Source organism: Pogona vitticeps, chromosome 1 (genome assembly GCF_051106095.1).
Source record: "Pogona vitticeps strain Pit_001003342236 chromosome 1, PviZW2.1, whole genome shotgun sequence".
NCBI classification, from domain to species: Eukaryota; Metazoa; Chordata; class Lepidosauria; order Squamata; family Agamidae; genus Pogona; species Pogona vitticeps.
This window is the reverse complement of record NC_135783.1, coordinates 353315395-353340230: the sequence shown is the minus strand read 5'-3', so window position 1 is coordinate 353340230 and position 24836 is coordinate 353315395. Positions and strand designations below refer to the sequence as shown.

At 48.5% G+C, this 24836-nt stretch overlaps 2 protein-coding genes across 4 annotated transcripts in view; one reads left to right on the top strand and one right to left on the bottom strand.

The window, feature by feature from the left end:
* Positions 1-8993, top strand: part of ABHD12B (abhydrolase domain containing 12B) — a 32544-nt gene extending 23551 nt beyond the window's left edge. For both annotated transcript variants that reach the window (XM_020811295.3, XM_072986900.2), the window contains exons 8-13: positions 916-953; positions 1963-2045; positions 3345-3427; positions 5218-5296; positions 7478-7602; positions 8890-8993. In XM_020811295.3, the coding sequence (XP_020666954.3) occupies positions 916-953; positions 1963-2045; positions 3345-3427; positions 5218-5296; positions 7478-7602; positions 8890-8914 (433 nt within the window). In that variant the 3' untranslated portion in view covers positions 8915-8993. The remainder of the gene's footprint in view (positions 1-915; positions 954-1962; positions 2046-3344; positions 3428-5217; positions 5297-7477; positions 7603-8889) is intronic.
* PYGL (glycogen phosphorylase L) overlaps positions 8992-24836 on the bottom strand; it is a 54316-nt gene continuing 38471 nt past the window's right edge. For both annotated transcript variants that reach the window (XM_078384236.1, XM_078384240.1), the window contains exons 15-22: positions 24008-24109; positions 22095-22242; positions 20443-20501; positions 18855-18996; positions 15886-16093; positions 12889-13023; positions 12053-12119; positions 8992-9916 (exon numbers count right to left, since the gene is read on the bottom strand). In XM_078384236.1, coding sequence (XP_078240362.1) covers positions 9716-9916; positions 12053-12119; positions 12889-13023; positions 15886-16093; positions 18855-18996; positions 20443-20501; positions 22095-22242; positions 24008-24109 — 1062 coding nt within the window. In that variant the 3' untranslated portion in view covers positions 8992-9715. The remainder of the gene's footprint in view (positions 9917-12052; positions 12120-12888; positions 13024-15885; positions 16094-18854; positions 18997-20442; positions 20502-22094; positions 22243-24007; positions 24110-24836) is intronic.

Sequence of the window (24836 nt, the reverse complement as noted above, 5' to 3'; positions counted from 1 at the left end):
TCCAATTCTTCTAGTTTTCCTCTTTGATGTAGTCATGTAGTCAACAGTCTCCCTGTTCTTTTATGTTGCTGTTCCAAGATCTTTGATTTCTTGAATATCTGCACCTTTTCCTTTTGCAATTTTGTGTGTGTGTGTGTATACACTGATATGCTAATACATGTTCCCGTTATGACTCATTTCAATGCACCCCAAATGACAGCTTGCGGTAGACATTCCTTGACCTGCCAATGCAAATATATTGTTGCGTTCCTCTTCGGAGCACTTTCAGAGGTTGATTGAGAAAGTAGTTGAAGTATAACCCCATCACGTTAGGTGTGGCTTCTCAGCATAATCATTACCTTCTGTCATTTGATCTTGACAGTTGCTTGTTAAGTAATTAGAGGTTGTCCTTGCCTCACGTGATGGTGGTGGGCAAGCTGTAAAAGCCATGTGAACATCAAGGCCCTAGTTCTCATGGAGGCTGTGGGTGTCTCATTGGGTTATCAGCAGTTCACACGGCAGAGAATTAACCAACCAAATATCCGGCCAGCTAATCCGTCTATCCACCCATCCTTGCACAAATCAATCAGTCAAACAAACAAACAAACAAACAAATAAATAAAGCCAAGTAGAATCTCAAGGAGGAGAGACATGCTTCTTAAGGGGGTCTCTTTATGCAAGACCGAGACATGTTGGCTTTCAATTTTTTGACCGTAACAACCAGAATCCCCTGGCTGGGGGGGTTATGGGAGTTGTAGTCTGAAACCACAAGTGGTTCTGGCCTCTATGAGGTTCTGTTCCATCGTACACCTACAATCTAAAACGTTTATAGCTCGGACAGGTATTTGATACTTGGTGCGGGGAGACCCAGTTTCTCCGCAGCCCACCTTTCGCACCCGTGACAGCCTAACCTTCCTGTTTCTTAATTCCTCCTAGGATCGCCACCAACACGGCCAGGCATCTGCAAGAGAAAGGTAACACCGACCTCTGTGTGCAGACTCCCATCTTTCCACCAGTCCGCCTACTGGTGTCGCAAGGGTTGCTTCCTTGAGCTGTTTGTGCGGGTCAGGCTGGAAGCTGAGCTTGGAAACCTGACGTTTTTTGGACCACCGCCTACCCCATATCCTCCAGGGGCCCCGGGGACTGGACCTGGTGGTTGGGGGATGCTGGGTATTGTAGCCCATGGATGCAGAGGTCCCTGGCTTTGGATGGAACGGCTAAGAAAAGGGAGATGGCCAGTAAGAAGGCCTGCCTTGCTTCCTAGATAAAGCCTTTGTTTCTGTCGGCCCCTAGTCCTCATTGGGTTTTGAGGTGCTCCTCCCTACTGCCCCCATGGAGTAGGAAGAGGGGGGCAGGCGGAATGATCATCTCCCGGTCTCCCACCACACCCACTCCAGCACCCACTTCTTAATCATCATCACGGGCTGATTTTTACCCTTCCGTTTAGAACGGGCAGAGGTGTTTCCTTCTCGATCTTGCTAGACTACAACTTCCATCAGCCTCTGCCAGCATAGCCAGTGTGGAAACCAGGTGGACTTTGCCATCCATCGCCACCTGAAGGACCTTCCTTTCCCCGTCCCTCGTTTACAGGGATGGTTTAGACGAGAACCGGAGCGGATTAAAACCATGCCAGCAGCCGCCCTGAGCACCCAGGAAAGCCGAGAATCACCCAATATCCTCTGCCACAAAATTCTGCTGTGGGCTGTTGGAGGCTTTGTTTTGTTTTGTTTTGTTTTTGTGACAATTAGAGCTGGTTTTCTGGGTTTCCCTCTGCACGCGTCTCAGCGTTCTCTTCAAAGGCTGAGTCGATGCAGCTCAACCTGCTGGCACCTGCCTTTGCCCGAGGCCAGAGGATCCGGTTTCGCCGGTTCTCGCATGAATCCCTTGGTGACTTGGTGGCACAGAAAGTCAAGGCCTTGCCTGTGCGCGTCGCCACCGGGGTTTTCATACCGGCTTAACTTTCTACATCTCCCTCCTCTACAGATGGGGTAACGGTGGACGCCATTGTCCTGGAGGCGCCTTACACCAACATCCGAGACGCCGCGGCCCACATCCCGATCACCAAAGTGAGCTTTTCTGGGGCTCTGGTGGGGCTCGAAGGTCCATCTCCGGGGTCTGTTGCTCCAAACGCTGGCTCAGCGCCTCTGAAAAATCCAAGCGCAACGTGGCTTGCGAGTACGCTCTTGGCTTGCGAGCGCTTGGAGGTGCCGGGAACTGGGAGGGACCTAATCGGCCAGCCGCAGACTTGTGTGGTTTGACTGTGTGCGTGAGAGCAATGGGCAGCAGGCCACAACTAGAGTAGGCCTATTGGAATGAGTGGAATGTCCGGAGGAGTCAACTCACCCGATCCCCACGGATTCAGTGGACATGGTTCTAGTTGCAACTTGTTACACAAAACAACAGGATTTCAGCCCTACAGTGGTAGACAGAGATATAGGCCCCTTCCCTTTTTAAACCAATTATTTATACACCGTATTCGCGAAGGCTTTCACGGCCGGGATCTAATGGTTGTTTTGGGTTTTTCAGGCTCTTTGGCCGTGTTCTGAAGGTTGTTCTTCCTAACGTTTCACCAGTCTCTGTAGTCATGGACAGCTTCAGAGGACAGCACTCTGTGCTCTGGTGTAGTTGGCTTTGGGAGTTGAGTATTTATGGCTGTGAGATGGGCTTTTGTCTTCTTCTTTCACCCATTTACAGAAAAAGACAAAAGCCCATCTCACAGCCACAAATACTCCACTCCCAAGCCAACGACACCAGAGCACAGAGTGCTGTCCTCTGAAGATGTCCATGGCTACAGAGACTGGCAAAACGTTAGGAAGAACAACCTTCAGAACACGACCAAAGAGCCTGAAAAACCCACAACAACCACTATTTATACACTGCCTCCTTGTGCTTAAATCATTCTCTAGGCAGTTTACAACATAATTATGTAGGCTACACATGGCTTCTCCCCCCCCCCCATGAACTGGGTACTCAGATTACCCTCCTCAGAAGAATGGAAGCCTGAGTCAACCTTGAGCTAGTTACCTGAATCCACTGGGATCAAACCCGGGGTGTGAGCAGAGTCTTAGCAGCAGTACTGCAGTTTAACCACCCACGAGGCTCCCTCATTCTTTATTGCAGCTCATGCACTTAGACCCAGCTACCTCGGGAGGTGTTTCTTCTGCAGTGGAAAAAAGGAGACCGACTTGGTGATGGCAAGAGTGCTGTGTTTTTGGCCACGTCGTCCTCTTCTCCTTTATGTCGTAGAAAACAAAGTTGATGTTGAGTTTTCCATGCTAACTTATTGACTGTAGCAATTTCACAGTGGAATTTCCACACAGCCCAGTTCTTTCTTTCTCTCTCTCTGTTTCTGCCCCTTGAACTAGATCTATCGCAAGTTTCCTGGCTTTGAGTCTCTGATCTTGGACACGATGGCCCGAGCCGACATGTACTTTCCAAACGACAAAAAGTGAGTGTTGGCTAAATGGCTCTTGCAAAAGGGACCGGCTTGGGGCTCATCCCTTATCATCTCCTGTCCGCGCTTAAGGGCAGGGTGGGTGCCCTGCCTTGCACGGCGAGGTCTCATTACAACAGAGTTTATAAGGGAACCAAATTCGGGCACGGGTGGGTGAGTGGGAGGCCCGGTTGGTTCCCAGCCCTGTTGACGCTGGACGGCCTCATTACATGCCGTCCAGTTGCTTTCCAGTTACAGAGTTCCGAACTGGGTTTTAAAGGCAGGTTTCGGTCTCTGGCTGCAGAGCGGGGAGTTGGGAGTTCAATTCCCCACAGGGTGGCCCAGGGAGACCAGCCAGCCTGTGTGGCCTTGGGCAAGCTGCCCAGTCCTGCGATATTCCCTGCCCCCGCCCCCTGAAAAAAGGGTTGCCATAATTGACTTGATGGCACATCATCATCATCATCATTATTAAGATATACAAGTCCAAGTTGGTGTCATGGATAAAGGAATGGCTTAGGACTCAGGAGACCCGCGTTCGATTCCTCACTCAGCTATGGAAACTCACTAGGGGTGTGAAACTGGTAAAAAAAAGAGAAACTTTTCCAAGCAAGCAAGCAAGCAAGCAAGCAAGCAAGCAAGCAAGCAAGCAAGCAAGCAAATAAATAAATAAATAAATAAATAAATAAATAAATAAAACATGATAGGGTTTCACATTTCTCTGCAACCTCCCGACTCCCCATCCTTGGCCATATAGGAACCCCGAGTTTCAAATGAAGGCGATGAGGGAGGGGAAAAGGCTGAATACCTGGCAGCCTTTGGTTCAGGGAGCTGGGAGGGGGAATCCAACCAGCACCACCAGCACCCCAGGAGAGGAAGGTGGAACCGACACTCCCGAGGGGTGTTTGCAAGCCTGCATTATCAGAGCATGTCTTTAAGGAACAGACAAGAACATGGCAAGGACATCAGCCGCAACTTCTGGGACTTTCGTATAGTCCCCCCCCCGCACCACCCACAATGGATTGGTGCACAGCCTGAGAATGACTAGCATTGGTTGAAATTTTGGGGGGAGGTAAGATGTGGTGGCGCTGTGGACTAAACCACAGAAGCCTGTGTGCTCCAAGGTCAGAAGACCAGCCGTCATAAGATCGAATCCACGCGACGGGGTGAGCTCCCGTCGCTTCTCCCAGCTCCTGCCAACCTAGCTGTTCGAAACCATGTAAAAAATGTGAGTAGATAAATAGGAACTACCTTGGTGGGAAGGTAACAGTGTTCCGTGTCTAAGTCGCACTGGCCACGTGACCACGGAAAGTCTACGGACAAACGCTGGCTCTAGGGCTTGGAAATGGGGATGAGCACCGCCCCCTAGAGTCGAACACGACTGGACTAAAAATGTCGAGGGGAACCTTTACCTTTTACCTAAGACTGTTTTAGTGCTCCCATAAAAGCCCCACCTTGGCTTTGCTTCTGCATTGTAAGGACCACATAGCTCGGTTGGTTTCTAAATATAATTGCTATGATGTGTTTCGGCAGCCATGGTTTAAATGAAAGGCAAAACACGGATAGATGGGCCCTTTCTAACTGGAAGCACGTTAGATGTTTAAATGCTTTGTGTACTTTCTTGTGTTTTATTTTCCTGTGTTTGTTTTTACATTAATGCAGATGCTTTAGTTTATTGTGAAGGGTTCAATGTTTTCTTGATTGTTCACAGTCCTTGTTGTGAACTGCCCAGAGTGGGTGGTCTAGAAATCAAATAAATTGATAGCCACCAATCAATTCTTTACCCCAACCTTTTTTCCCATCCTCAGTGTGCAAGTGCTGTCCAGCCCTCTGTTAATCTTGCATTCGGAAGACGATGGCGTTGTACCTGCACACCTGGGAAGAAAGGTAAGGCTGACCGTATTTCTGTGCTTTAAAACGGCAGAAGATGGGAGGGAAAGCCGCTGCAGGTGGAAAGGGGGAAGGAGGGAGGGAGGGGGTGCCTTCCTTCTGCTAATCTCCTCTCCTTCCCTTGGAGGAATGAACTTCCTGACAGTCAGGGTCTTTTTTCCCCTACTTCCATGGCCATGTGGAAGACCAGCCTCCCCACCCCCACCCCCACTTTCTATAATCCCTTTGTTCATAAGGAACCCCATGCTTCCTGATGGCATTTCCCCATTCATTTTTATTTATGTTTAAATCATCAAGGTACAAAAGGGTGTGTGTGATCATACAACTAGATGAAAGCCCTGGAAACCAACCCTCCAAATTCAAAAGAGAAGGGGAGGTGCACAAATAATGCAATTATGAGAATTTATTATTAATTTTTTTAAGGGAGGAAAATTCCCGGTATACGTGGATGGCTTGCTGGACATCCGTGTGGCACTGCAGTGTAGCTACAGTAGGACCCACCCTCCCCAAATCAGTTCCAAGCCCCCCCCAATGGTGCAAAAGATGGATTAGAGCAGGGGGGTCCAACCTTTCACCTTCCCTGGGCCACATTAGAAGATGAAAATTTGAATGGCTGCACATAAATTTGGTTTGGGCCGCATGGGGGGGGCAGCCCTAGCCATCCTCCTCAGCCCCGCTCCAAGCGCGCTTACCGGCAGCTGCGATCTCAGACAGCAGAGGCTGCCAGCTTCGACTCCGGCGGCATTATGGGGCTAGGAGGGGGGTCCACCTATTGACAGGGATGGCGCAATGCAGTCACCTCTCCCCTCCCCTCCCACTCCTTCCTTCCCTCTCTCCCCCCTTACCGTTGTGACGTGCCCCAGCCACATTTCGGCCGCAAGTGCTGGTACTGTAACTTGAAACTCTGGAATTTCTTTAAAAATAAAAAATTGCACTGGATCACATTACAAGCGCAGGTTGGACAAGCCTGGATTATAGTGAACACTATTTTAATGGTGAACCCTATGCATAGCATGGTCTCTGTCTCCCACTTATGGCCAGTTTTGGTAACTTCCAGTTTAGAAATATATAGTTCAAGGATTTTCCTTTTAATATTTCCAGACCCTTGGTAAGTGAATCAACCGATTCAGATTGTGGAGATACGGGTATCCTACTGTACTGTATATTCAAACACTGAAGAGTTTATAAGGTGCTCAATCCACTAAGGCAGTGGTCTCCAACCTTGGGCCTCCAGATGTTCTTGGACTTCAACTTCCAGAAATCCTGGCCAGCAGAGGTGGTGGTGAAGGATTCTGGGAGTTGCAGTCCAAGAACATCTGGAGGCCGAGGTTGGGGACCACTGCACTAAGGGATGAGGGGGGGTTGTCATTGGTCCATCCAACTGTTGCACCATCACACTCTACGGGTGTGGATTTTTTTTCCTACTGGCCATCGGCTAACTCCTGTGAGACCAAATCAGTTGGGGTGTAAAGTCCTTTCCACTTCCCTCCTGCCTGTGGGCTCCCTCACCACGGGAAGATGATGCTAGGCTAAAGAGGCCCTGCTGGCTGTTCTTCTGAAAGGGAGGGGACGGCATAGACCCCCGTCGCTGTTTACAAACAGTCCTTGTTTGGTGGTCAGGATCACCCCCCTGGCCCTGGACGCGTCTCTCTTCCCAAGCACCTACTCAAGCCAAAATCAAGGAGCAGATAAAGCAAACCCTTCTCTGATGTTTCGAATGCTCAGGGCCTTGCACTTGATGTTAACACAGCCGCCTTCCTGAATGCACAGGGCAACCTGCTTTTTAAATTATTATTAGACGGTCCCGAGGTGCTCATTTGGAGGACACGTGTGACGGTGCTGCTGTTTCGAGTGGCAGCCCTCGAGCTGATGGAAAAAATGGGAGACGTGGCATGGATGTTTCACCCTGGTTAAAAAAAAGAGAGGGCATTTTGAACCGTGTGAAGAGAACCGTGGCTGCATGGGGGAGCCGTGGGAGGGTGGGGTGGGAAGGAGGGTGTCCCAAACCCCATCTGCAGGGTGCCGGTTGGGGGAAGCGTGGGACGGGCCAGGCCAGGTTCAGTGAGGCCATGCGGAGTTGGCAGAAGCTGCAGCTCTGGCGATCAGGTCAGGATATGTGCCCGTCAGGATCTGACATATAGTGTTTCTCTCTCCCTCACCCCAATTCCTTCCCCACAGCTCTATGAGATTGCACAGGCGGCTTCTGCAAGGAAAGAGCACGTCCAGTTTATGGCCTTCCCTGCGTCCATGGGCTTAGGCCACGAGCACATCGCTACTCACCCCGATCTCCCGCTGATTTTAAAGTAAGCCTCGTGAACGCGATATACTAGCATCTGTGGGGGAGGTTGGAACCCCTCCCCAGCAAATATGGGGTCCCGCTGTGCAAGATTTGAGCTGTGGGATACCCCATGTGCAGTAGAGGTGCAGTTTGGTGGGTGGGATCCGAGTGGCCCAATGAGGGGAAATCCACCATTAACAAGTCTGCCCTGTGCTTTTGAGACCGGACTGTGGTCCTCTTTTTCCCTCCCTCCCGAGCCATTGAAGCATCCGAGAAAATGCAAAGCCCAACTTCTGCAAAACGATTAGACCCCCAAAAAAGATTAAAGCCTCCATGCTCTGCTCTGAATGTCACATCAGTGGCGAAGGACACGGGTGTCTAGTGGCGGCTTACCTCTTCCCAGTTTAAAACACAGCTGTCGCTTCTTGACAGGGAGGAATGCGGAATATGCCCTCGCAGCCTTCAAAGAAGCAGGATCCAAATATCCTCCTGTCATAGACTCGAAAAGTAGCCATACAGAGGAGCAGGATCTGTTCTCGATCATCCCAGAGTGCAGGACATGCAAGCACGGGCTCAAGTTAAAAGAAGCCAGATTTAGTTTAAATACCAGGAAAAACCTTCTTAACTGTTAGAGCAGTACAGCAATGGAAACCACGACCTTGGGAAGTGGGGAGGGCTCCCAACAGTGGAGGCATGCAAAAGAAAGTTAGACGATCATTGGTCAGATATACAGTGGTTAATTCGTTCCAGCGAAAAACCCATTGAAACGCATTGAAAACTGTTCAGTGTGTTCCAATGGGCTGAATACCTCCTCGTCCAGCGAAGATCCTCCATACAGCGGCCATTTTTGGTGCCTGTAAAACGAGGAATCCGTCCTAGAAAACAGCAGGGGGCTATTTTCTTCGGCCGGTAGTCATTTTGAAACCCGACAATCAGCTGTTTGCTGATCGTCGTAAAGCAAAAATCAGTTCCCAAAGCAGGGAACCTATCATCGCACAGCAAAAAAACCCCATTTAAAACATCGTTTTGCGATCGCAAAAACATCAAAGTAAAGCGGATTTGTCATAGAGCTGTGTAATCGTCCAGCGCACGACTGTACTTTAATGTGGTTTGCTGCACTGAGTAGAGGGTTGGACTTCATAGCTTTGTTGGCCCCTTCCAATTCAATGATTCTGCAATTCGTTCTGCAACTAGCGTGGCAGTAGTCCTTCAGTGAACCCCCCCACAATGCTAACATCAAGGCAGATTTCTCCTGCTGCACCCCAAAATCTCCAAACACGGCCATTCATCTCCCTTTTTTTCCTTCCCACAGAAAGTTCCTCGAGAGCATTAAATGACCAGCTGCCGCCCATCAAGAGTCCAGGCCTTCAAGGAGAGTTCCCCCCCTCCCCGAGAATAAAACAAACACTGAAAAAAGTGTGCATTTCATTTTATTGCATCGTGCAAATTCTCTGGAATGTCTGAGCGGACAGGGGAGGACAGTGCAAAAGACACGCTGGTGGCTTCCTTTGTACAATCGCAGATAAACCTTGGAGAGAGAAATACTTTTTTTTTTCAATAAGCGCTAAGGGAGCATAACACTCGCGGGGTCCCCAATCTTGCTAGGCGAACGGAAAGCGGCCGAGCACACCCGAAGAGCAACTCATCTCAAGGGCACCAAAAACTTAGCACCTGTGAGATACCACCGAGGTATCGATTTTAAAGCACTTTGGTCCGGCTCTCTCGAACAGGTTTAAGGTCTCAGCAAAGCTCCTACGCTAACCTCCAGAGGCAGGATCCTTCCCCATCCGACGCCAGGGAGACACTTGAAGGGTGGTGCGCCCGGGTTGCTTTAATGCTTACGAGGAGCATCACCAGTGGGAAATGCAGATTCCCAGCACCTCGGGGAGGGGGAGAAAGTCACAACAGTTCAGTTTTCTTTTAAAATCGCACCTATCCTACCTGATTTGCACTTTTCGGAGAGTTCACAAAGTACTCGGATCCGTCTTGCTATTTAAAAGCTGGGCGGGGAGGTGGGGGAAAGAGAAAAACCGCCCTTTGATTTTTAGACTACTGTTATTTGCTAGACAGTGATGGGGCTGCAGTTCCCATCACGCATACAGTGCAGCGCACTAAAGGAGAACTTTAGTTTGAAAGATTCACACGTGCATCTTGTCCGCCATCTCATTGGCCAGCATCTCGTCAGCGACATCCCGGGGGACATTGGGGGGTGGGATCTTCAGGTCCGAAGGCTCCACCTTCCAGATGTCCCGGGCGTACTCCTTGATGGTCCGGTCGCTGGAGAACTTTCCAGAAGCGGCAATGTTTCGAATCACCATTTTGGTCCATTCCTTGGAGTTCTGGAAAGAAAGAAACAAAACAAAAAAAAAAAAACCCAAAGAACTTTACTTTTGAAATCTGGAAGGTTTTATCATCATGTACAAAGTTCTTTTTGACTGTTATAGTAAGACCCCCCCCCTTATCCACAGAATCGGTATCCACTAATTCACTTATTCAGTCTGAAAATATTAAAAATATTTTTTAAAAAATCCACATACTGTATTTTCCCGTGTATAAGACGCCCCCACTTTTCTAAACCAAAATTAAAAAATCTAAGTGGGGCTTAGCAAGCGCAGGGGGAAAGGGATCAAAGCACTGAAATATCACTTTGATCCCTGCTTTTCCCCTCCCCTTGTTTTTTCTCTTCACAGCTTACTTCCATGTATAAGGTAAAAGGTAAAGGTTCCCCTTGACAATTTTTGTCCAGTTGTGTTCGACTCTAGGGGGCGGTGCTCATCCCCGTCTCCAAGCCGTTGAGCGAGCGTTTGTCCATAGAGAGTTTCCGTGGTCACATGGCCAGTGCGACTTAGACACGGAACACTGTTTACCTTCCCACCGAAGTGGTTCCTATTGATCTACTCGCATTTGCATGCTTTCGAACTGCTAGGTTGGCGGGAGCTCGGACAAGCGACGGGAGCTCACTCCATCGTGTGGATTCGATCTTACGACTGCTTGGGTCTTTTGATCCTGTAGCACAGGCTTCTGTGGTTTAGCCTGCAGCGCCACCACGTCCCTCCATGTATACGACGACCCTCAATTTTTAGTCTAAAGATTTTAGACAAAATATAGACTTATACATGGAAAAATACAGTATATGGACGAAGTAACCAGAACTAGCCATGAGAGGGAGCCAGAGACCATGCTATGGCTACAGTGCTTAAAAAGATGTTCTTCCAGGCACTGAGTAGAAGATCCTTACTGGAGGTGGTGGTGGTGGGGGGGGCTTAGGTTTGCTCCACACACAGACACAGCTGAGAGGCATGGCAACGGATGGGACTTAAACCCCATTGATAAGAGTCCAACGAAGCTTGGATCCAATCATTTGTCTGAGCTTTTCCAAATCTTTAAAGCGGATCTCAAAATGGAAGGATGGAGCAGAGGGTTCTCCTGGCCTCCCAAAATTGAAATAAGGCTAGAAAAGGCTAAAAAGGCTGATGGAACATTTCTCTCAACTTTTAAACATACCTTTCCAGGAAGGCCACAAATCCCCCCCTCGGCCCCATCAAACTACAAGTTAATGAACAGAGAGTTGCAGAAGGCAAAACGCAGGAGTCAAAAGTTTGTGGCAGGAGAAATGGTGCGTAGATTAGACAAGATGTTGGAAAGTGAGCATCTCCAGGTCGGGAGTAGCCCATGTTCTGGGCACGGGGCTGCATCCACCTCTCCCAGACCCCTGGGCTCGAGGGAAGGCAGGCCGATAACCCCCTAAACGCTGGCAGGGCAAGAACTAAAAAGAGGCCATCTTTCTTTACAATGAGAGTCCGTGTTTGTGTGTGTGTGTCTTGTGTGTGTGTGTGGGGGGAGCGGAATAGGTAAGGCACCTTGCTCTCAAGCTTCAAGACTCTGAGGAGCACCACCGGGCTTAAAGACCAGCCACCGCGTGGCCCACAACTGCTCTCAACAGCAACACATTGTTCTGCGTGTCTGGGGAGCAGGCTCAGAGCGCTGGAAATAATGCGGCTTCAACCATTTCCCTGAAGAAAACAGCTGGTCCTATTTTGTAAAGGGGCAAAGCACCCGTCCAAATGGGCCAGAGGTCTCCCCACCTCTGCAGGAGGACAGAGGCACCCCGATCGCAGCTCTGGGGGAAAAAGACGAGGGGATACAGTTCAGTGGCCAAAGTGTGGCTTTTGCATGCTCAAGATGGCCAAGGAAAGGATGCCATTTCAAACCCTGAAGAAAGCCAGCCCACTGCTGCCAGTCAGAGTCGGGATCTGTGGGGTTGGCAGACTTGGGATGAGAGAGTTTCCTAAGAGCAACTGGAAATCTACTAACCAGCGACATGGGAGACGGAACGCTTGAACAGGCGGCACGCGCTGCAAAAAAGTTGCAGTATTCTTGGCCGATCGAATCCTCCCCAGGCTTCCGCCGGCTGCCCCAACCCGGACGGCCACCCCCTTCCCAAGGCCAGACCAACAGTTCCCCCCACAGCTTACCATGTACAGCTGGCTGACTTTCTCTTGACACTTGACATAAGCTTCGTAGTCGGCAAAGACTTTAAACCTGTGGATCGGCAAGAAGCCCGAGCAAGCGTGGGTTAAAGAGGGGGCACACGCCGAGGACCGGAGGCTTTTATCTCTGGTATCTCCCCGCCACCCCACAAAATCGGCTCCTCCGAAGATCACTTAAGTGCCTCCCCGGGTGGATCTGGCCGACCTCCACAAGGTCAAGGCAAGATGGCCGGTCAGAGGTCGCCAGGAAGTGTGCAACTGTGAGCCCGTAATGGCTCCAGGGGTCTCCTGACCAAAACACCATTTTGTGCTTGTCCGTCAATAGTAGTCCAGATAGGCAGGGTAAAAATTAAATGAATGAATGAATGAATGAATGAATGAATGAATAAATGAATAAATAAATAAATAAATAACATCTCAAGAATGGCAGACTGGCATTTTAACGAATGATCCCACCAAGTTGGGTGGGAACATCCATCAACGCCCTCTGTCTTCCACTTAATTGGTAGGATTGCGCGGCCCAGGCTTGCACAAGAGTAGGACCAAGCACTGAAGTCAGAGCCCACCCTCCATGGACTTACACCCACCCACTGTACCCCATTTGCCAGGTTTCCAGGACCGGCCAAGCCAAGTGGAGGGAAACCCCATTCCTCCAGACCTTCTGCACATGTGGACATCCAGATCCAACCAGTGGAAAACACTGGCAGAGCCAAGGGCCGGGCCACGAAGCCTTGACCCAGCCAGGCCAGGCACTGCAGGCGGGTGATCCGCACCCGGGCCCACCTAAACTGCAAACAGAGCGTCCCCCGCCTTCAGCTCACCGGTCATTGAAGAATAACATGTTGATCACATCTCGGAACAGGTCCGGTTCTTTGGGGGAAAAGAAGCCACTCCGGATCTGGTCAATCACCTGCTTCAGCTCCGGAAGCCGATCGTAATACTCTTGAGCAACATACCTGCACAGCGGGCGGGGGCAGGGAGGAGGGGGCACAAATCAACACACGCCGAAAGTCACCGCTTGGAAATCTTACTTCTCTGGGTTATGACAACAGCTGAGCCTTGTAGTCTGGAAAAAGTAATGTTTCTAGACTTCTTCCTAAGACAACTTACATGGCTACAATTACAGATGGGCACGAATCGCTGTTTGGTGAGGTTCGTTTACCCACCATACAGCTGATCTATAGTCTGACACCCTGCACCCCCCCCCCGTGGGGGGCACCCCCAGTCCTTTTCACACTTTTACAAGGGTTTTTAAAGACATCATTTGGAATCAGAACACAGAAGAGGTACCATTGACGGGTTTCAGCTTCCAGAAAGTTCCAGCGAATTATGTCTAGTGGGCACGATAGTTTGAAAGTGGTACTTTTTCTGAGCTCTCTTTGAAACAGGTCTCTCGAAGACTCAAGACTTCCAAATATTTATTTGCAAACTATAAACTACAGAACTCTTTTTAATCAGCCATCCAACTCCCGGTGCTAAGAGATCCTTGTTCGGTCATAATAATATTGTGTTTAAGTTTTAACTTCCCTTCAATGCAAAGGAGGACACGGTCCTAAATAAACAGGTGGAGGCTGTTGGGAAATTCCACTCCCAAAATAATTTAACAATGTGCTAGAGTAATAAATCTGACACTAACAAAACCATCGTATTGCATTAATAAGCATTGTTTTTTTTACTGCCTAGTGGAACACTCTCCTTTGTGAGGTGAGGCCAGGCCTCGCTCTCTCTCCTCTCCTTTCTGTGACAAGCGAACCCTTTTCAGAAAGGCTTTTAATATCTAATTTCAACATATGCTAGGTGCCCCACGGTTGTGGCTTTTATATTCATTCTAATCAATTTTAGATTAGAATTCCAAAAGATCTCCTATATGGAGAATGAGTGCAGGGAAATCGCCCCAGAGGGAGACCACAGCTGCAATACAAGGAGATCTGCAAGCGGGATTTGAAGGCCTTAGGAATGGACCTCAACAGATGAGAAACTCTGACATCTGAGCGTTCAGCCTGGAGGCAGGCGGTGCTTCGCGGCCTTTCCCAATTTGAAGAGACCCTTGTCCAGCAGGCTGAGGCCAAGAGGCCGTCCCGAAAGCAGCAAAAACAGGGAGCTGGACAAGGGACAGATTGCATTTGTCTTCAGTGTGGAAGGAATTGGTCTCCTCAGCTACACTAGACGCTGTTCCAAGTCCTCCATACAGAGCATGTTACCATAATCTTTCGAGACTGAAGGATGCCTACTATCAACTCTATTTTACAGGTAGAATCATAGAATAATTGAGTCGGAATGGAACTATCAGGCCATCCAGTCCAATCCCCCTCCTCAAGGCAGGAATTCAAGTCAAAGCACATCTGACCAAGGGTGGTCCCATTTTCTCTTGAATTGCCTCCACCGTCGCAGTGCCCACCACCACCTTTTCAGGCAGTGATTAAACGGCTGTCCTGTGGCCAAAACTGTGCTCACGACCCAGGGTTCAATCCCAGGCAGCCGGCTCAAGTTGGACTCAGCCTTCCATCCTTCTGAGGTCAATAAAATTACCCAGCTTAATAGGGGTTGTGGTGGCAAGGTGTAGCCTGTATAATAAACTTGTGAACCGCCCAGAGCGTGCTTTAAGCACTATGGGGTGATATATTTAAGCAGCAAGCATGCTTTGCACCTCTTGAGTTCATTGATTCTATTGTCGTACTGCTCTAACAGTTAGGAAGTGTTTTTTTTCCTGAAATTCAGCTTAAATCTGGCTTTCTGTCCCTAGAGCCCCTTATTATATGTCCTACACTCTGGGATGATTGAGAACAGATCCTGCCCCTCCTCTGGACCCTTTCATGTTTTTGAAGAGGGTTTTCTTATCTCCCTTCAGTCTTCTTTTCACTAGGCTAAACAGGTCTAGTTATTTCGATCTTTCCTCCTAAGGCTTGGTTTCCAGTTCCCTGGATCCTCCTTCTTGCCCTCCTCTGAGCTTCTTCTGATTTCTTGGAATCCAGTTTGGTATCCAGAACTGGACAAAGACCTTAGGTGAGGCCTAACCAGTACTGAACAGAGTTAGGCTAGCACCTCTTTCAGATCTGCATTTTAATTTTGACTGTGTTTAGCTGCTTTTTAATAGTTAATTCCATTTGTTCTAAATTACAGTGGTGCCCCGCAAGACGGGCGCTCCATTTGACGACGAAATCGCATCACAACAAACTTTTTGCGATCGCAAAACAATGTTCCCTATGGGGGAATTTCGCTTTACGATGATCGGTTCCCTGCTTCGGGAACCGATCATCGCAAAGCAATGATTGTTAACAGCTGATCGGCGGTTTCAAAATGGCCACCGGGTAAACAAAATGGCCACCCACTGTGTTTTCGCATGGATTCCTCGCTGCACAGGCAGCGAAAATGGCTGCGCTATGGAGGATCTTCGCTAGACGGTGAGTTTGAAGCCCCTAGGAATGCATTTATCTGGTTTTAATGCGTTTCTATGGGCTTTTAAAAATCGCATTACGACGTTTTCATTCTACAGCGATTTTGGTGGAACGAATTAACGTCGTAATGCAAGGTACAACCGTACTGTTTGTTTTAATCATGGGTGAGCTGCTTCGAGTTCCTTCCGTTTGAGAAAACCAGCACAACCATGGAATTAAATAAAACGACACACATTTCTTAAGAGGATGGAGCTGGCACACATACTGGCCTTGCACCCCACACCACGAGGGCCGTCCCATCCCATCCTGCACCTCCTCATGCCATGTTTGGAGAACCTGGGATGTTGTCCCATCCAGATTAAGTCTGTATGTTAAGTTGTCTCTCCTTAGGGATTTTGACATCACCTTGGCGGTTCAACTCACCCTCTCCGGTCCAGCTCTGCCACGTCCTCCACCCTCATGCCAAAGATGAAAAGGTTCTCCTCTCCAGCTTCTTCTGCCATCTCGACGTTGGCGCCATCCATGGTCCCGATGGTCAGAGCCCCGTTGAGCATGAACTTCATGTTGCCGGTCCCCGAGGCTTCGGTGCCCGCCGTGGAAATCTGCTCCGATAAATCTGTGGCTGGAATCACTGCCCAGAAAAGAGGGATTGTTGTAAGGGGCGCCTTCCCCTTGCGGGTACCACCATTAGTACAGGTGGCCAACCTCCTGCTGTCCTCCATCACCTCCAGGACGCACTGCAAACTGAACCACCCCCTCGGCATCAAACAGTAAAAACAACGGTGGCAACCACTCTGTACCCACCTGATATGGTTTGCTTTCAGAAACTACGCAGGGTCAGGTGTGGCTCATACCTGGAGGGGTAACCCACAGGGAAAACCTGGGCTCTCCAAGGTGGGCGGGGAAAAGACTCTTGTCCGAAACCCTGGAGCTGCCGGTCAGTGTTGGCCATAGAGGGCCAGAGGGGCTCAGTGGCCAAAATCCTGTTGCATAAGCTTGTCTTTCTATGTCTTGTGCAAGCCATTGCCATATATGGACCAAGGAAAAAGCAAAATCAAGGAAGCCGTTCTGCAGGCATAGTTGTGTGGTTCATTGGTGGTCCACGCGTTCATCCCCTCTGAAACTCTGCAGGCATAACTTTGGGCTCTAACAAGGGTAGCCAGGGTTTTGGGCATCGTACGGCAGCTTGCTGTGTTCCTGCATTCCTACGAAACAAGATGGCCAAACCAGGCTTGGGAAGAGAAGGATGGTTTAGCTGCTTTTTAATAGTTAATTCAATTTGTTCTAAATTCTCTGGTTTTAGAGAAGGATGGTGCTGGTGGGAGGTGTGATTCCTTCATTATGCCCTCGCCTCCAAAACCCCAGGGACTAGAGAGATGCAAATACAGTGGTGCCTCACTTAGCGAGTGCACCGTATAGCGATGTTTCCGTATAGCGATCCCTTTTTCGGGATCGCTATACGGAAACATACCCGATCTTCGCAATGGGGAAAACCCGCATTGCGAAGATCGGGTATTGCGGCGGCCATTTTGGAGCCGCCGAACAGCTGTTCGGAGGCTCCAAAATGGCCACCAGAAGCCCGGAAATGGCTGCCGGCAGCCGTTTTCACGCCCTGCCCTCGCTTAGCGAGGGCGCGAAAATGGCTGCCGGCAAGGGGAATCCTCGCTGAATGGGTAAGTAAGCAAGGTATTGGAACGCATTAAACTAAGTTTAATGCGTTTCAATACCTTTTCCCTACCTGTTTAGCGACGATTCCGCATAGTGAGGGTTAATCCGGAACGGATTAACCTCGCTATGCGGGGCACCACTGTACAGCCTTGGAGATGGGCATGAACCGCTAATTCGGTGGTTCGCACCAGTTCGTTTGGCGCCCAAACTGGTGTTTGGCACCTCTGAGCCCCACCTTCTCTGGTGGGCGCCCAACTCAGAGACAGCACCCTGGCTTCCTTGCCTCACGTCCTTCAGGGGCTGCCTACGAGAGGCTTGGAAGTGCTGAGGACCCGCTCGGCCGCGAACGGAACTCGCACAAACTGCTGAACGGTGCTTTGTGCCCAACTGTAGAAGTGATGGCTTGTGATGGGGGTGAATTAGGGGTTGAAGCCCTCTCCCCATATCCCAGCCCATGAGCTTATCATTGTCCTTTTAAATTAACTGGATACCTTTTGCTAAAAATGCAAGAAAAGGCGATACCTTTTACTGGATCGCTAATAAAATAAAATAAATAACAAGCTTTCATAGATGAAATCCACTTCCTTAGGCGCGAAGCACAGCCCTTTTCTGCACCAATCCTTCTTTTGCACTTGTGAAATTTTCTTGACCCCACCGGCCCTTTCCTTTTTTCCCCTCTTTTATTACAAAGAGCTCAAGATGTCTTAAATCAATTAAAATACGAAAAACCCAACCCAACGCCAAAGTGTAAGATAATCGGGTCCACCTTCCCACCCACCTGATGAATAAGAAATCACAGGGATAATCAATCAGCCTGTTCTATAGCTTCTTAAACCCTAGGCATCCTCAGGTTATCCCTTAAACGAGACGGTCATTCAGGAAATATTTAGGCTGGGACGGCCACCTCTCTAGGGAGAGAGACATTATAGAGAGGCAGCCACGGAGAAACACCACGTGCGTGTGGCACAGCGGTTAAACCGCAGTCCTGCGGCCAAGATTCTGCTCAGGATCTCAGCTCAATCCCAAGATTGATGCAGCCTACCATCCTTACGAGGAAATGAGGATCCAGCTCGCTGGGGGTGGGGGTGGGGAATGTGCCATCTGCATAATTAAATTGCAAACCACCCAGGGAGAGTTTTAAGCACAATGGGATGGTATAGAAGCAGCCCGTTTTGCTTTGTATGCCCTTTGGTTTGGTGCTGAATTCACAGATCCCGCCAACCTAGCGGTTCGAAAGCATGCAAATGCGAGTAGATAAATAGGGACCACCTCGGTGGGAAGGTAACAGTGTTCCGTGTCTGAGTCGCACTGGCCATGTGACCACGGAAGATTGTCTTCGGACAAAATGCTGGCTCTATGGCTTGGAAACGGGGATGAGCACCGCCTCTTAGAGTCGAACACAACTGGACAAAAATTGTCAAGGGAAACCTTTACCTTTACCTTTTCACAGATCTGGCAAGTTATTTTAGGGCTTCGTATGCCAGAGTGGTCTTAACTGACCAGATAGGCAGGATATAAATAAAATAAAATAAAATAAAATAAAATAAAATAAATAAATAAATAAATAAAGAGACAACAAGCCATTCCGGCTAGAGAATTCTAGTCCAAAAAGTAAGGGAAACCGAGAAGAGTCTCCCAGTTCTGCACATATCTTGGTCTTTGCTCTCGAGTGAAAACTCCCGAAGTGTGTAAAGCCCAGATCTGGCCAGGGGTTGTGACCTTACCTTTCTCAGCGAGCGAGACCCTGTAGTTTTCCAGGAAAATAACCTTCAGCTTGTTCCCGATCACGGGGTCGTTGTTCACCACGTGGCCCACGGAGGTGATCAGCTTGATAATCATCTTCGCCATGTGGTAGCCAGGAGCAGCCTGGGGAGAAGACGGCCAGCCAAAAAGGCAAATCATGCACGGCGCTTTTACAGATCTCTCTCCCCACCCCCCCATCCTCCAAACCAATCATTTTATGGCCAGGAAAATTGGGAAGAACGCAGGGACCGTAAGAATGGTCAGTTGGGGCAACAGACTCCATCAGAAGGTGGGGCTGTAACTAAAGCAGAGGAAATAAGACTACCAAAATTTTGAAGGGAAGGCCAGCTAAAAACAAACACAGTGACTAATATTAGGAAAAGGAACGGCAGCCACACCGGCTGGCCCAATGCCCCCTTTTTTTAAAAAAAGAGTAAACCTCCTCCTTTCTAGGGATGGCCCCATCGGCACTCCTCCTCCCCGGAGGGGGGCATGGCATCTGCATCCAGGCAGAGTGGATAAGAAGCAGTGCCGATGGCCCCCGGGTGCCAAAAAAGCTGGTTATATCTCTGGTGGGTTTCCTTCTTCCTTGGTGGCTTCCAAAGCAAGGCTGGGTGGTGGCATCTACCCGGTAAGCTTTAGCTGGGCATGGCTGGACTAGATGACTCTTCGGCAACCCCGCCAACACTATTACTTTTACATCTCCTTTAAAAAGCTAAGCTGGCTGGATAGCTCAGTGGTCTAGGTGTCTGCTGGGGAGGCCAAAGGTTGGGGGTTCGATTCCTCGCTTGACATCTCCTGGGAGGTGAGCCAACCTGGGCGGCCTTGGGCCAGCTGCACAGTCCCAGGGTGCCCCCTAGAGGAAGGGAAGGGAAGGGAAAGGCACCTCTGAGTGTTCTCTACCCGGAAAACCTTGGAAAGGGTCGCCATGTCAGAATTGACTTGATAGGACGTGATTATTATTCGAGCTAGCTAGATAGTTCAATGAGCCCGAGGTTGGGAGTTCGATTCCCTCCACTGAGCCTCTTGGGAGATAAGCCAACCTGGGTGACCTTGGGCCAGCTGCACAGTCCCAGGGCTCCCTCTAAAGGAAGGAAATGGTAATACACCTATGACTGTTCTCTACCTGGAAAACCCTGAAAAGGTTCACCATAAGTCAGGATTGACTTAGCAGCACATTTATTATTATTATTATTATTATTATTATTATTATTATTATTATTATTATTATTATTATTATTATTATTATTATTATTATTATTATTATTAAAAACACCAGGCATAGCCAATCGAAATTATAAAAACACTTACTGGTATTATATAACAGATACAAGTTTTAACGAAAAACCTAAGTAGCTCTTACGTATTGACGCAGTATCTATGCTGTTCCTAATACTGCCATTTTTGTAGCTCTGATGGGGTAATTTCTGAGATCTCCAACTGCTTATAGTACTGTGCGAAATTTCTTGGTATTGTGGATGGCCCAAATTGTGTTATGTTCCAAGTTGAACCCAATCTAGAGGGCTTTTGTTGTATTAGAGTAGTAGCAGCTAACAAAAACTCACTTACCTTTCCGCCAATTATCACTGTCCTGGGTACAAACAGCTTATTCGGGTCTCTCTTGATGCCTGCAAAAGACAAAGAACATACGGACGACACGTGTGGTTTTGTATGTTTGCACGCTACCTCCTAGAACTCTGGGAGATGTAAAAAAAAAATCCCTGTGCAAAATGGCACACTTCTGATCAGCCTCACCTTCTACCCAAAGAACAATAGAGCCTGCTTTTTGGCCGTGAGCAACGAGCACGCTCTGTAGATTTTTCAGGGGTGGGGGAAGACATTTTGAATTTTTTAGACTGCTTTCCGGCACCTGTTTGAGATCTCCCTGGTTTTGCGGGGGGGTGGGGTGGTGGCTGTAGAAGACAAGGGATGCGGCACGCAGTGTCCAGCGACCTCATGACCAGCCATTGTTGAATAGGGCCCCACCTTGAATTCAGAGGGTTACCCCACAGAATGGGGGTGACCATAGAAATGGGTCATTGCCAACTGATCAGGAGTGCAAGCATACTCTAAGTCTCTATCTGAACTTTGTAGGAGTTATTGGTGATGCTGAACCTATTCTGCAGAGGGAGCATCGTCATTACCTTAAGACAGCAGGGGGCAAAAGTCAGAGCAGATTTTCCACCCACCCATCGCTAAAATCAAAGCCCTCCGTTTCCAGGATCAGAGAAACTCATGCCCTATCTTGGAAGCATTCATGTTAATGGAGATCCCCAAAATTGGGGTGTAAACATTTATCATTTTAGCGAAAACTACACTGTTAGTTTGTTGCATGGACGGTGAATAATGCATTGAAACCAGGCTGCTTAAATGTTTTCTTTTAAAAACAACTGAAATTATTAACAAAGTGGGATCTCCAAATTTTGGCTATTAACGGCCAAAGAAACTTAAAAATATGAAACACAGATTCCTACTCACTCTGTTGATGTTACTGGTGTTTAACAATCAACACTGACATTTTTAAAAAATAAATTATTATTTTTTAAAAAATGTGACTGGATATTTTAACAAATGGGTGCAAAAATTAATTTTCAACTAATTATTTCCAGGACTGACTTATGGCTAAGGACCAACAAGGGAACCTGACTTGATTTGAGGATCTGTGCACCACTAGAAAGGCTGGATATTGGAACATTCCCAGCAGAAGACCAGAAGGGCTTGCCACGTTATCGGCAGAGCGTTAAGACTCCGACAAGGGCAGCTGAAATGTCTTCCCTTCCAGCTGGCAGTCAACTGGGGTCGACCTTAGGCTTTGAAATGACTTCCAGAACAAGACTGGAAAGGATGAAGTGTCCTGGAAGAACTGCAAAACTTAGGTGTTGCCACAAGGCAGCGAGAACGGCCCGTAATGGAAAAGTTTGGAAAAGTTAAGTTTTCTGAACTACAACTCCCAAAACCTCCACACACCTGCCTTGAAGTTCCACATCTGGGAGTTATAGTCTACGGAAGTAACTTTTTCAAACTCTGTTGTGATGGCTAGGAGAGGGGAAAAAATTTAATTTGTCCGGATACAGCTAGTCTGAAAATGAATGACTGTGTTTTGACCTTGCATGCAGTTTTAAAAGGCGGCTTTTATTTCCGCACTTGGGCGCTTGAAAAGAAAGTCACAAACGGACCCTAGCAGGGCTTAGGGAGGGAGGCCGGGCGCAGCCTTTACTCACGGTTGTACATGGTGATGATGTGGAGGCAGTTCATGAGCTGCCGCTTGTATTCGTGAATCCTCTTCACCTGCACGTCAAACATGGAAGCTGGGTTGATCTTCACCTTGTATTCCCTCTCCAGATACTGGGCAAACTTGACCTTATTTTCCTGGGAGAAGAGGTGGAGAAAGAATCATGAAAGAACCAGCTTATGATGTGTGTAAAGCTCTCTATACTTTGGGTCCAGCATTTCTGAAGGATTTTCTCCCCTCCCCAGCCCCAAGAAGCTTCTATGATTTTAAGATCTTCAAGGAAGCCCCCCCCCCCGCCTCTCTCTCTCTCTGTGTCATGGGAACATATGACAAGGACAGGAGAACAGGGCCTTCTTGATAGCTGCTCCCAGGCTGTCAAACTCCCTGCCTAGGGAAGCTGAGATGTTCCCCTCTGTTTTTGTCCCTCTGTGGGAAGGCAAATCCTGCATATTTTTATTTAGAGCGGGCTTTGGCTGATGAGGGAAGGCCTTGTTCTATTCTTTTTTGCTGTCGGTGATTTAAAAACTGTATTAATTTAACGTTCCTTTCGATGTGTCCACCTATTTAATACTGTTCCAGAAAGCGGCAACTCAGCCCCTTGCTAGGGATAAACATTCCAAAAATTGTTATTTCAGTTGTGGTGCTGGAGGAGACTCTTGAGAGTCCCCTGGACTGCAAGGAGAACAAACCTATCTATTTTGCAGGAAATCAACCCTGAGTGCTCACTGGAAGGACAGATCCTGAAGCTGAGGCTCCAATCCTTTGCCCATCTCATGAGGAGAGAAGACTCCCTGGAAAAGACCCTGATGTTGGGAAAGTGTGAAGGCAAGAGGCAAAGGCAATTAAAAACTTGGCTCTTTTAGCAAGCCTTCCCTCCTGTCAATACTTGACTTTATTTTTATTACAATTTTCTGTTTTTCCATCTTGAGCACTACTAAGCATTACTAATTACTATTGTTTTGAATTGTTTTTAACTGTTTTAGTCTATAATGTTTGATGGAACCCATCCGGAGTAGATTATGTCTAAAAGGTCGGGATAGAAATCTAATAAATCTAATAAACAACTACATGAATGAATGAGTGAATGAGTGAATGAGTGAATGAATGAATGAATGAATGAATGAATGAATGAATGAATGAATAAATAAATAAATAAATAAATAAATAAATAAATAAATAAATAAATAAAGGGATGACAGAGGATTAGATGGTTGGACAGTGTCATAGAAGCGACCAAGATGAATTTGACCCAACTCCGGGAGGCCGTGGAAGACAGGAGGGCCTGGTCCATGGGGTCACAAAGAGTTGGACACAAGTAAACAACATTGTTAGCTAACCCTGTTACCTTAACCCATGTTCGCCCCCGCCTTCCACGCTTGTCTTGCTTCACATGTCTAGTCATGCACCCAACTGGGCAAATCAGAGATTGTCAATTAGGGCAAGCTAGCAAAGACCTGAGTGCTCACTGGAAGGACAGATCCTGAAGCTGAGGCTCCAGTCCTTTGGCCATCTCATGAGAAGAGAAGACTCTCTGGAAAAGACCCTGGTGTTGGGAAAGTGTGAAGGCAAGAGGAGAAGGGGAATGACAGAGGATGAGATGGATGGACAGGGTCATCAAAGCGATTAATGTGACTTTGACCCAACTCCGGGAGGCAGTGGAAGACAGGAGGGCCTGGCGTGCTCTGGTCCATGGGGTCACGAAGAGTCAGACACGACTTAACAACTAAACAACAACAACATCCAGCTCCACCCCCAGAACTGCATGCAATTGTCCAAGAAGTCCCACTCTGACATCACAGGATATAGGGCAGGCTATAAATGTTTAAGTAAGTAAGTAGGACAGACAGACAGACAGACAGACAGACAGACAGACGTCACCCCGTCGCCTCCGTGGCCTCTTACCTGCTTCACTTTGGCCACTTCCCGAATGAACAGCTCATCGTTCGCGTAGCGGTGCAACCTGGTCAGCTGGCTCAGATCCTTCACATAGTCCTCTCCTATTTTCTGGAAAACGAAGTCCAAAGGGTCAACAATGTTCAGCCCCTAAAGCCCTCTCAGAGTAATTTATTTTCAAAGTCACCGTTTACGAACATGCGAGGAGGGGATCAACGCTAAGCCTGCCTGCTCTGTCCTTCCTCTGCTCGTGTGGAAATGACAGACCGGAAAAGCAGAGTCTCCCAGGGACACTCCCTCCATCCTGCGCCATGTGGAAAATCTGAGATCTGACTTGCGTGGAGAGAAACCATCTCTGTGTGAAGGGAGCCCTCACTTTTCAGGTTAAACCAGGGGCCTCCGCTCCTCACATGTCAGGTTAAACCTTCCCAGATCGCAGGCGTAGGTCTTGCACCAATCCATTGGCATTAGGTCGCTGTGAAGGAGCTGAAGGCAGTGTGCCGTCCTCTGGTGGGAAAGAAGACGTAGAGGAAGGAGGATGTGTGGAAGGGGTGTTAATAGAGTTAGATCAAACGGAGATACTGACTGAAAAAGCTGCGGAGGTGTGTCTTGTAGAAGAAGGAGGGGAGGAGTTAGATTTAATTATATGGGAGGAGATAAAAGAGGAAAAAAGCGCGCGCGATTTTAGAACCTGGACGGATCTAAACCCGGACAGACCTAGGCACCGAGGGGTGCAAACGGAACCCATTCTCGGAATAAGCCAAGGGACTGACGTGACCCCGGGATTCCCCAACTTGATGACAGGAGGTGGACTGCTCCCAGACCCAGTAGCCACAGG